The 12,856-nt window shown below is 52.8% G+C and overlaps 1 protein-coding gene across 1 annotated transcript in view; it reads right to left on the bottom strand.

Moving 5' to 3' along the window:
• Positions 1 to 261: 261 nt before the first annotated feature.
• Positions 262 to 12,856, bottom strand: part of LOC133341775 (transcription factor Spi-B-like) — a 15,943-nt gene continuing 3,348 nt past the window's right edge. Inside the window, exons 3-5 of the mRNA XM_061550480.1 lie at positions 3,203 to 3,413; positions 1,831 to 1,916; positions 262 to 585 (exon numbers count right to left, since the gene is read on the bottom strand). Coding sequence (XP_061406464.1) covers positions 382 to 585; positions 1,831 to 1,916; positions 3,203 to 3,413 — 501 coding nt within the window. The 3' untranslated portion in view covers positions 262 to 381. The remainder of the gene's footprint in view (positions 586 to 1,830; positions 1,917 to 3,202; positions 3,414 to 12,856) is intronic.

Genomic DNA, 12,856 nt, shown 5'->3' with positions numbered 1-12,856 from the left:
CTCCACCACGTTGGCCTTCCCCCCACCACGCTGCCCCCCCCCCCCCCCACCACGCTGCCCCACCACCACGCTGCCCCCCCCCTCCCACCACGCTGCCCTTCCCTCCCACCCATTACTGCCCTCTCCACTACGTTGGCCTTCCCCCCACCACGCTGCCCCCCCCCCACCACGCTGCCCCACCACCACGCTGCCCCCCCCACCACCACGCTGCCCTTCCCTCCCACCCATTACCGCCCTCTCCACCAAACCCCATCGCAGCACCTCACCCTCCTGCCCGCTCACCAACCCACCGCTGCCCTTCCTACCACAAAAACCACTTGCCCGCCCGACCCCCCATCCTTCCCAGTTGTTGGGGGTGGGGGGCAGCGCTGCCCCCCAACTTTAGCAGAGCGCCTCGGGCCCGAACTGGTAGGTGAGTTTCCGCTTGACCTTCCGCACGCGCCCCGTCTTGCTGTAGTTGCGTAGCGCGCGCGCCATCTTCTGGTAGGTCATCGCCTTGCGGTTGCCCTTGCGTTGACCCCACGCCTGCGCCAACTCCTCCTTGTGCCGCGACGAGAAGGCGAACACTCCCTCGTGGATGCTCACCTGGTGGTGGTGAGAGGTGGTGGTGGTGAGTGGTGGTGGTGAGTGGTGATCGCGGCGCGCGTGAGTTGGTGAGTGGTAATGTTGTGACGGGTTGTGACTACTCAGTGGTGGTGAGTGGTGGTGGTGAGAGGTGGTGAGTGGTGGTGGTGAGTGGTGGTGGTGGTGAGCGGTGATCACGGCGCGCGTGAGTTGGTGAGTGGTAATGTTGTGACGGGTGAGTAGTGGTGGTGAGTGGTGAGTGGTGATGGGTGAATAGTGGTGGTGAGTGGTGGTGAGTGATAGCGGTGGTGAGTGGTGGTGAGTGGTGGTGGTGAGTGGTGGTGAGTGGTGGTGGTGAATGGTGGTGGTGAGTGGTGAGAGGTGAGAGGTGCTGGGTGAGTGGTGGTGGTGAGTGGTGGTGGTGAGAGGTGCTGGGTGAGTGGTGGTGAGTGGTGGTGGTGAGTGGTGGTGGTGAGAGGTGCTGGGTGAGTGGTGGTGGTGAGTGGTGGTGGTGAGTGGTGGTGGTGAGAGGTGCTGGGTGAGTGGTGGTGGTGAGTGGTGGTGGTGAGTGGTGGTGGTGAGAGGTGCTGGGTGAGTGGTGGTGGTGAGTGGTGGTGGTGAGTGGTGGTGGTGAGAGGTGCTGGGTGAGTGGTGGTGGTGAGTGGTGGTGGTGAGTGGTGGTGAGTGGTGGTGGTCAGTGGTGGTGAGTGGTGGTGGTGTGTGGTAGCGGTGGTGGTGAGTGGTGGTGGTGAGTGGTGGTGGTGAGAGGTGCTGGGTGAGTGGTGGTGGTGAGTGGTGGTGGTGAGTGGTGGTGGTGAGAGGTGCTGGGTGAGTGGTGGTGGTGAGTGGTGGTGGTGAGTGGTGGTGGTGAGAGGTGCTGGGTGAGTGGTGGTGAGTGGTGGTGGTGAGTGGTGGTGAGTGGTGGTGGTCAGTGGTGGTGAGTGGTGGTGGTGTGTGGTAGCGGTGGTGGTGAGTGGTGGTGGTGAGTGGTGGTGGTGAGAGGTGCTGGGTGAGTGGTGGTGGTGAGTGGTGGTGAGTGGTGGTGAGTGGTGGTGGTGAGTGGTGGTGAGTGGTGGTGGTGAGTGGTGAGTGGTGGTGGTGAGTGGTGAGTGGTGCTGGGTGAGTGGTGTGGTGGTGAGTGGTGGTGGTGAGTGGTGATGAATGGTGGTGGTGAGTGGTGGTGAGTGGTGAGTGGTGGTGAGTGGTGGTGGTGAGTGGTGGTGAGTGGTGGTGAGTGGTGAGTGTCGGTGTTGTGCTGCATCTCACCCAGCGCACGGCGTGGCGCATGGCGGGGTCGGACAGCGCCTCCAGCAGGAACTCGTAGAGACGGGGGCGACGCGGGGCACGCGGCTCTGTTGGGGGGGGGGGGGGTCGGGGAGAGAGAGGTCAGGGGGGAGAGGTCAGGGGGGAGAGGTCAGGGGGAGGTCAGGGAGAGAAAGGTCAGGGGGAGGTCAGGGGGAGGTCAGGGGGGGAGAGGTCAGGGGGAGGTCATGGGGGAGAGGTCAGGGGGAGGTTAGGGGGTGTTCAGGGGGGGAGAGGTCAGGGGGAGGTTAGGGGGTGTTCAGGGGGGGAGAGGTCAGGAGGAGGTTAGGGAGCGAGGTCGGGGAGAGGTCAGCGGGAGAGAGGTTAGGGAGAGAAATGTCAACTGAGCGAGTAGCAGCGCCTATGGAGGCCGGTACGGTAAGTGGCCAGCAGCACGCCCGGCCGCCTTTGTCTCCCCAGTGGCGATGTTTATACCACCGCACCAGCTACTCATTTAAAGCTGAGTCGACCTAGGGGAGGGCTCAGGGACCGATTTCAGACGGTCGTCACCGGTGTTGGCCGTGAGCGGGATTCGAACTCGGGTCGCCGAGCTCGGAGCGCAGCGCGCTAACCACTGCGCCACCGCTCCCCATTAAAAGACAAAGATAAAGATCCCCGCTATAGCCTCAGCAGACTGTTGGGGCAAGTGCTGTTAGCGAGTAGCACCCATGAAAGCCGGTACGGCACACGGAGGCGGTGGGGTGGCCACGCCCGACCGCCTTTGTATCCCCAGTGGTGATGTTTACACACCGCTCAGCCTCATTTGAGGCTGAGCCGACCTAGAGGAGGCCCAGGACCGGCTCAAATAATCGTCACTGGTGTTGGTAGCCGTGAACTCGGGGCTCGCCGAGTTCGATAGCGCAGAGCACTGACCGCTACTCTACCGACACGCACACAAAGACAAAGACCCCAACGTGTATTAATTCTAGATTTGAAGCTTTCGTGACTGCAAGGATTCATACTCTTAGGTTTTTCGGTAAAGTCACGTAGGTAAAAAATGAAATTAAAATTAATAAAATAAATAATAAAAAATCATAAAAATTCTAGATTTGAAGCTTTCGTGACTGCAAGGATTCATACTCTTAGTTTTTTCGGTAAAGTCACGTGGGTAAAAAATGAAATCATTTTTCACCTACGTGACTTTACCGAAAAAACTAAGAGTATATACCCCCCGTGTAGCCTTAACAGACCGTTGGGGCAAGTGCTGTTAGCGACGTAGCGCCTATGAAGGCCAGCCATGCGGCACACGAGAGGGGCTGTCACACCACAACACACACACACGAGAAAAGGGGGGTCCCCGTTGCCAGCCCCCCACTCCACCATCCTCTCCCCGCACCTCGACCCGCGTGCCGCTGTGACGCTTCAGCGCCGTTGATGCCGCGCAGCTGAGAGTCGGACAGCTGCTGCTGCTGCAGCTGCTGCTGCTGCAGCTGCTGTGAGCCGGGGGGCAGCAGCCGCTGCGGGTAGTAGCACACTGTGGCGTACGGGGTCGGGGACGCCGGGGAGGACCAGCGTCCAGCGGCCCCGGGGAGCCGCCGTGCCCGGGGCTTCGGCGTCCGGACGAGGTGCACGGCGAGCCGGGGCGGTCGTCCTCATCGTGGTGGTGGTGGTGGTGGTAGTAGAAGGGCGCCGGTTGCGCCGGTTGCAGCGGTTGCAGCGGTTGCAGCGGTTGCAGGGGTTGCGGCGGTTGCGGCGGTGGCGAGCTGGTGGCTGTGACGGTCGCGGCGATGATGCTTCCGAATTGCTCGGCGGGGCCGGGGTGCGGTTGTGGCGTGTGCCGTTGATGGTGGTGGTGATGATGATGCTGCTGTTGATGTTGGTGGTGTTGTTGGTGGTGGTGGTGGGGTAGCGGCGGCGGTGGCGTTAACGTGGGCGGCGGTGTTGTGTCGGGGTGCTCATGGCTGTGATGTTGTTGTTGGTGGTGTTGGTGTTGGTGGTGTTGCTGGTGGTGGTAGTGTTGCTGGCGGGGCGGCGTGAGCCCCGGGCTCGCACGCTCCGCTAACGACGACGACGACGCCACCGGCGACGCCGACGACGACGACGTCGACGAGGAAGAGGTCGCGGTGGCCGGGAAGACGATCTGCTCCTGGAGCAGCGACGCCTCGAACGAGTGGAAGGCTCCCAGGTGGAGGCCCAGCGTGGGATCGAGGCCGTCCTGATACCAGCAGCACCATCAACCACCATCATCAACCACCATCACCACCACAATGACAAATAAAAACAAGTAAACCCGTAAAAACAAAGTTTTTCACTATAAATCCTTTAAATGCGTGGCATCGCGGCGGCTAGAGTCCCCTCGTCCTCTGGCAACATTAAACAATTGGTAATTAAATGTTTAAAAAAAATTTCCCTAAACAGTGTAAAATTTTGGAAAAAAATTTTCACGAAAATTAATTGTCACGCACAACGAGTCTGTGTGCAAAATGTCAGCTCGATTGGATCACGGGAAGTGGGTTAAAAAACGACCTAAAGATTTGCACGGTCCTAAGCACGCAAGTGAACTTAATATAAAGGATTTAATAAATCACTCCCCGTGTCAAGATGCACATCGCACGCTGGTCACCGACGCGGCCTTTCGCGTGAACGACGCGGAACTCCGCGGCTGGAGCTCAATCTGTTAGTCAGACGTCGTATTTGGGGCTTTCGTGACCAACATTGTCCGTAGCAGAGGGTCTTTCTGGTTAAGAGGGGTTAGATCGCGTCAATATAAACGCGTCCATCTTCTTGGTTCTTTCGGTAAAGTCACGTAGAAGGGAAGTAATAAAATAAAATAAATTAAACATAATAAAATAATTCTCACGGCGTTTCGGCCACAACGCAAGCAGCCGACCTGAGGATGGCTGCTTGCGTTGTGGCCGAAACGTCGTGAGAATTATTTTATTATGTTTTATTTATTTTATTTTATTACTTCCCTTCTACGTGACTTTACCGAAAGAACCAAGAAGATGAATCCCTGCAGTCACGAAAGCTTTAAATCGAAATTTAATATTCTTTGTTCTTTCGGTAAAGTCACATAGAAGGGAAATAATACAATTTTGTATTATAAAATAATAATGAAATATTATAAAATAATAAAATGTTATTATAAAAGAAAAATATTATAAATTAATAAAAATTATTATAAAATATAAGAATAAAATAATAAAAATGCTATTATTTCCCTTCTACGTGACTTTACCGAAAGAACCAATAATATAATTAATCTTTAACAAATTAGCGTAGAAGGGAAATAATAAAAAATAATTATAAAATAATATTTTTTATTATTATAAAATAATAACAAAAGTATTATAAATATTTGTATTATTATTATAAATATATATTTTTATTATTTCCCTTCTACGTGACTTTACCGAAAGAACCAAGAAGATGAATCCCTGCAGTTACGAAAGCTTTAACTCGAAAATTATAAATGTGTCGTTAAACCCGCCACCACCCGACACGACCAGAGATTTATATTCTTAGGTTTTTTCGGTAAAGTCACGTAGGTAAAACATCAAAATTAATGAAAATAAAATAAAATAAAACAAAAAATCACGACGTTTCGGAGGCAACACAAGTCTCCGTCATCAGGTGGGACCGTGACGAAGCGTCACGGTGCTACGAGTTGTAAACGTCGTGGTGGGTTTAACTCTACAACTCGTAACAATTTGCCACGTATTCTTAGGTTTTTTCGGTAAAGTCACGCAGGTAAACAATTAAAATTAATAAAAGTAAAATAAAATTAAAATCACGACGTTTCGGAGGCAACACAAGCCTCCGTCTTCAGGTGGAACCGTCACAGCACGATAGCTGTATCAAGTGAGAGAAATTCCAAGAAAACAGTATTTGTATATATACTGGTTGAGGGTGGGAGGAGCCAAGGTAGGCCCTGAATATTATTTTTGTGAGGTTCGGTGCGGCTGAAGCATGCTGTTGGGAATGAGCATTTGTTGTGTAAACTAGGTGCGGATGATTTAAAGGTGCGTGTTTTTTTTTATTAATTTAAATTTCTTACCTACGTGACTTTACCGAAAAAACCTAAGAATATGAATCCTTGCAGTCACGAAAGCTTCAAATCTAGAATTTGCCACGTGTTGGTCACGTGGCAAACCGTCACCAATTGGCTTGCGTGGTCGGGTGGTGGCGGCTTTCACGACACATTTAAGCGATCTAACACATTGACAAAAACGCCTCGATTTTCTCACTGTGTAACAAAATGTTTTTATTTTTTTGTTCCTGGGTAGTAAGTGTTATTTTCCTAATTGCTTATGCCTCAAAAGGTACAGAAAATGGCTACTATTCCCCACAAACTTTGCTTTTGTGACCAGGACCGTAAAATGTTTAAACGTCCCTATTTTCAATGAGAAAACGGGCGAATTTGTGTCATTCCTTCACATAATCTCGTGGTGGTGGTGGTAGTGGTGGTGGTAGTGGTGGGTAGTGGTGGGGTAGTGGTGGTGGTATAGTGGTGGTGGTAGTGATGCTGGTGGTAGTGGTGATGGTGGTAGAGGTGATGGTGGTAGTGGTGGTGGTAGTGGTGGTGGTGGTAGTGGTGGTGGTAGTGATGGTTGGTATTGGTGGTGGTAGCGGTGGTAGTGGTGATTGATGGTGGTAGTGGTGGTGGTAGTGGGTGGTGGTATGGTGGTGGTAGTGGTAGTGATGATGGTGGTATGTGGTGGTGGTAGTGGTGGTGGTAGTGGTAGTGATGATGGTGGTAGTGGTGGTGGTATTAGTGGTGGTGGTAGTGATGATGGTGGTAGTGGTGATGGTGGTAGTGGTGGTGGTAGTGGTGGTGGTAGTGGGTATTGATGATGGTGGTCGTGTTGGTGGTAGTGGTGGTGGTAGTTGTGTAGTGAGATGGTGGTATGGTGGTGTATTAGTGGTGGTGGTAGTGGATGATGGTGGTAGTGGTGATGGTGGTAGTGGTGGTGGTAGTGGTGGTGGTAGTGATGATGGTGGTAGGGTGGTGGTAGTGGTGGTGGTGGTAGTGGTGGTGGTAGTGGTGATGATGGTGGTTGGTAGTGATGATGGTGGTAGTGGTGGTGGTAATGATGATGGTAGGTGGGTGGTAGGCTGATGGTGGTAGTGGTGGTGGTAGTGGTGGTGGTAGTGATCATTGAGGTTGTGTTGGTGGTAGTGGTGGTGGTAGTGATGATGGTGGTAGTGGTGGTGGTAGTGGTGGTGGTAGCGTGGTAGTGGTGGTGGGTGGTAGTGATGATGGTGGTAGTGGTGGTGGTAGTGGTAGTGATGATGGTGGTAGTGGTGGTGGTAGTGGTGGTGGGGTAGTGGTGGTGGTAGTGATGATGGGGTAGTGGTGGTGGTACGTGGTGATGATGGTGGTGGTAGTGATGATGGTGGTAGGTGTGGTGGTAATGATGATGGTAGTGGTGGTGGTCAGTGAGTGGTGGTAGTGGTGGTGGTAGTGGTGGTGGTAGTGATGATGGTGGTAGTGGTGGTGGTAGTGATGATGGTGGTAGTGGTGGTGGTAGTGGTGGTGGTAGTGGTGGTGGTAGTGATGATGGTGGTAGTGGTGGTGGTAGTGGTGGTGGTAGTGATGATGGTGGTAGTGGTGGTGGTAGTGGTGGTGGTAGCGGTGGTAGTGGTGGTGGTGGTAGTGATGATGGTGGTAGTGGTGGTGGTAGTGTGGTGGTGGTAGTGATGGTGGTAGTGGTGGTGGTCGTGGTGTTGGTAGTGGTGATGGTGGTGGTAGTGATGGTGGTAGTGATGATGGTGGTAGTGGTGGTAGTGATGATGGTGGTAGAGATGATGTGGGTAGTGGTGGTGGTGGTAGTGATGATGGTAGTGGTGGTGATGGATCGTTGGAGCCCGTTAACATTCACTGCCATGGACCGCGGGGCTCGGTGCATCGAGCAATCCCCAAAGATGCGGGATTGGGGTTAGCTGTATAGGGGCGGGGGGGCTATGGGTTTAGGCTTCAGTCGCTTGGGATTTGTGTGACGGAGAGGGGTCCCCGTGGCTTCTGGGTGATCACGTCCCGGTGTCGGTACGTACGTTGAACCTCTTTCGCACCGTACGTAGCAGCCAAACCGTGTTAACCGGAGGCGCGGGGGAAGGACAACAACAACACCAACACCAACACTGGACACACAGGAGATGAAGCTCTCAAGGAGATGGCTTCTCGTCGCAGGCGGCGTCAGACCTCGGGGCGACGGTGGGGAGGGGGCCCGGATTGCCCTCACGCTGCCGCCAGCTCCTCCAGCCTGCTGCCCACTTCCTCTTAACCCCCCCCACCACCACAACCCCCCCACCCTACCCCCACCCTACCACCCCCCCCCACGCTGCCCCCCACAACCCCCCCCCCCCCCACCCTACCCTACCCTACCACTCCCCTCACCCTACCCCCACCCTACCACCCCCACCCCACGCTGCCCCCCACAACCCCAACCCTACCACCCCCCCCACCCTACCCCCATCACCCCTAACCCCCCCACCACGCCCCCCACCACCCCTAACCCCCACCACGCCCCCTACCACCCCTAACCCCCCCCACCCTACCCCGCACCACCATACCTAACCGCCCCACCCACTACCCCTAACCCCCCCCACCCACCACCTGTAATCTCCTATCCCGTCCCCTACCACCCAAACCTGCACCCTACCCCACCCACCCCCACCCCCCCTAACCCCCCACCCCCCCTCACCTTAGCCCCACCGCCCCTAACCCCCCCACCCCACCCCCCCACCCACCCCACCCCCCCCACCCCCGTACCTGCAGCGCTCCGTGCAGCTGTGTGAGTGGGTGCGGGCTGGCGAGCGCTGTCCACGAGGGGGCGCCGCAGCTGTAGGAGGAGGAGTGGGGGTGGGGGCCAGGCCCCAGGCGGGCTCCCCAGGAAGGCCGAGACCCCCGGGTACAGGGGGCCCTCCACCCCCACCCCCGACAGTGACGTCACGGGGGGGTCGCTCACTGGTGAGAGGGGGGGGGAGGGGCAGAGGGGGAGGGGGTCACCCACACCACGTGGCACCACCGAGCAATGGCGGAGCCAGGATTTTCAGGTGGGGGGGGGGGGGGGGCAACACCTCCAGCAAGCAAGGGGCTGTCCATAAATGACGTCACGCGATTTTGTAAATTTTTGACCCCCCCCCTTCGTCACACGGCGTCACAAAAAGTCAGACCCCCCCCCCCTCAAATATGACGTCACAAAGCTCTGCCCCATCTCCCCCCTCAAAAAAAAATAAAACATGCTTCAAATCGCTTTAAACTGTTGTCATTGTAGTGCGTGTTTAATGTGGCGCTGCACTCTGATGTTGTAGGAGAAAACATTTATTAACAAGTCTATTTAATTAAGCAGAACGTGTGTCTCTGACATTTGTGACGATGTGTGACGAGGAGGGGGGGGAGGTTTGAGAAATGTGACGTCACATCAAAATGCGCAACTTTAAATAAATATAGACAACACGTTCTACTTAATAAATAGACGTTTTTTTTACATCTGCAGAATATGAAGAACCAGTGGCATCTACATCTACAGAACGTGAAGAACCAGTGGCATCTACATGTACAGAACGTGAAGAACCAGTGGCATCTACATCTACAGAACGTGAAGAACCAGTGGCATCTACTACAGCTACAGAACGTGAAGAACCAGTGGCGTCTACATCTGCAGAACGCGAAGAACCAGTGGCATCTACATCTACAGAACGTGAAGAACCAGTGCATCTACATCTACAGAACGTGAAGAACCAGTGGCATCTACATCTACAGAACGTGAAGAACCAGTGGCATCTACATCTACAGAACGTGAAGAACCAGTGGCATCTACATCTACAGAACGTGAAGAACCAGTGGCGTCTACATCTGCAGAACGTGAAGAACCAGTGGCATCTACATCTGCAGAACATGAAGAACCAGTGGCATCTACATCTACAGAACGTGAAGAACCAGTGGCATCTACATCTGCAGAACATGAAGAACCAGTGGCATCTACATCTACAGAACGTGAAGAACCAGTGGCATCTACATCTGCAGAACATGAAGAACCAGTGGCATCTACATCTACAGAACGTGAAGAACCAGTGGCATCTACATCTGCAGAACATGAAGAACCAGTGGCATCTACATCTACAGAACGTGAAGACCAATGGCATCTACATCTGCAGAATATGAAGAACCAGTGCATCTACATCTACAGAACGTGAAGAACCATGGCATCTACATCTGCAGAACGTGAAGAACCAGTGGTATCTACATCTGCAGAACGCGAAGAACTAGTGGCGTATACATCTGCAACGTGAAGAACTAGTGACATCTACATCTGAGAACGTGAAGAACCAGTGGCATCTACATCTGCAGAACGTGAAGAACCAGTGGCATCTACATCTGCAGAACGTGAAGAACCAGTGGCATCTACATCTGCAGAACGTGAAAACCATGGCATCTACATATGCACGCGAAGAACCAGTGGCTCTACATCTGCCGAACGTGAAGAACCATGGCATCTACATCTGCAGAACGCAAGAACCAATGGCGTCTACATCTGCCGAACGTGAAGAACCAGTGGCATATACATCTGCAGAACGTGAAGAACCAGTGGCGTCTACATAGCAGAACGCGAAGAACCAGTGGCATCTACATCTGCAGAACGCGAAGAACCAGTGGCATCTACATCTGCGAACGTGAAGAACCAGTGGCATCTACATCTGCAGAACGTGAAGAACCATGGCATCTACATCTGCAGAACGTGAAGAACCAGTGGCATCTACATCTGCAGAACGTGAAGAACCAGTGGCATCTACATCTGCAGAACGTGAAGAACCAGTGGCATCTACATCTGCAGAACGTGAAGAACCAGTGGCATCTACATCTGCAGAACGTGAAGAACCAGTGGCATCTGCAGAACGTGAAGAACCAGTGGCATCTACATCTGCAGAACGTGAAGAACCAGTGGCATCTACATCTGCAGAACGTGAAGAACCAGTGGCATCTACATCTGCAGAACGTGAAGAACCAGTGGCATCTACATCTGCAGAACGTGAAGAACCAGTGGCGTCTACATATGCAGAACGTGAAGAACCAGTGGCATCTACATCTGCAGAACGTGAAGAACCAGTGGCATCTACATCTGCAGAACGTGAAGAACCAGTGGCATCTACATCTGCAAACGTGAAGAACCAGTGGCATCTACATCTGCAGAACGTGAAGAACCAGTGGCATCTACATGCAGAACGTGAAGAACCAGTGGCATCTACATCTGCAGAACGTGAAGAACCAGTGGCATCTACATCTGCAGAACGTGAAGAACCAGTGGCATCTACATCTGCAGAACGTGAAGAACCAGTGGCATCTACATCTGCAGAACGTGAAGAACCAGTGGCATCTACATCTGCAGAATGAAGAACCAGTGGCATCTACATCTAGAACGTGAAGAACCAGTGGCATCTACATCTGCAGAACGTGAAGAACCAGTGGCATCTACATCTGCAGAACGTGAAGAACCAGTGGCATCTACATCTGCAGAACGTGAAGAACCAGTGGCATCTAATCTGCAGAACGTGAAGAACCAGTGGCATCTACATCTGCAGAACGTGAAGAACCAGTGGCATCTACATCTGCAGAACGTGAAGAACCAGTGGCATCTGCAGAACGTGAAGAACCAGTGGCATCTACATCTGCAGAACGTGAAGAACCAGTGGCATCTACATCTGCAGAACGTGAAGAACCAGTGGCATCTACATCTGCAGAACGTGAAGAACCAGTGGCATCTACATCTGCAGAACGCGAAGAACCAGTGGCATCTACATCTGCAGAACGTGAAGAACCATGGCATCTACATCTGCAGAACGAAAACCAGTGGCATCTACATATGCAGAACGCGAAGAACCAGTGGCATCTACATCTGCAGAACGTGAAGAACCAGTGGCATACATCTGCAGAACGTGAAGAACCAGTGGCATCTACATATGCAGAACGGAAGAACCATGGCATCTACATCTGCAGAACGTGAAGAACCAGTGGCATCTACATGCAGAACGTGAAGAACCAGTGGCATCTACATCTGCAGAACGTGAAGAACCAGTGGCATCTACATCTGCAGAACGTGAAGAACCAGTGGCATCTACATATGCAGAACGTGAAGAACCTGGCATCTACATCTGCAGAACGTGAAGAACCAGTGGCATCTACATCTGCAGAACGTGAAGAACCAGTGGCATCTACATCTGCAGAAGGTGAAGAACCAGTGGCATCTACATCTGCAGAACGTGAAGAACCAGTGGCATCTACATCTGCAAAACGTGAAACCAGTGGCATCTACATCTGCAGAACGTGAAGAACCAGTGGCATCTACATCTGCAGAACGTGAAGAACCAGTGGCATCTACATCTGCAGAACGTGAAGAACCAGTGGCATCTACATCTGCAGAACGTGAAGAACCAGTGGCATACATCTGCAGAACGTGAAGAACCAGTGGCATCTACAATTGCAGAACGTGAAGAACCAGTGGCATCTACATCTGCAGAACGTGAAGAACCAGTGGCATCTACATCTGCAGAACGTGAAGAACCAGTGCATCTACATCTGCAGAACGTGAAGAACCAGTGGCATCTACATCTGCAGAACGTGAAGAACCAGTGGCATCTACATCTGCAGAACGTGAAGAACCAGTGGCATCTACATCTGCAGAACGTGAAGAACCAGTGGCATCTACATCTGCAGAACGTAAGAACCAGTGGCATCTACATCTGCAGAACGTGAAGAACCAGTGGCATCTACATCTGCAGAACGTGAAGAACCAGTGGCATCTACATCTGCAGAACGTGAAGAACCATGGCATCTACTCTGCAGAACATGAATAACCAGTGGCATCTACATCTGCAGAACGTGAAGAACCAGTGGCATCTACATCTGCAGAACGTGAAGAACCAGTGGCATCTACATCTGCAGAACGTGAAGAACCAGTGGCATCTACATCTGCAGAACGTGAGAACCAGTGGCATCTACATCTGCAGAACGTGAAAGAACCAGTGGCATCTACATCTGCAGAACGTGAAG

Source organism: Lethenteron reissneri, chromosome 2 (genome assembly GCF_015708825.2).
Source record: "Lethenteron reissneri isolate LAM-NWPU_2019-01 chromosome 2, ASM1570882v1, whole genome shotgun sequence".
Lineage (NCBI taxonomy): Eukaryota > Metazoa > Chordata > Hyperoartia > Petromyzontiformes > Petromyzontidae > Lethenteron > Lethenteron reissneri.
The sequence above is the reverse complement of the archived record's forward strand: the minus strand, read 5'-3'. Positions and strand labels throughout refer to the sequence as shown.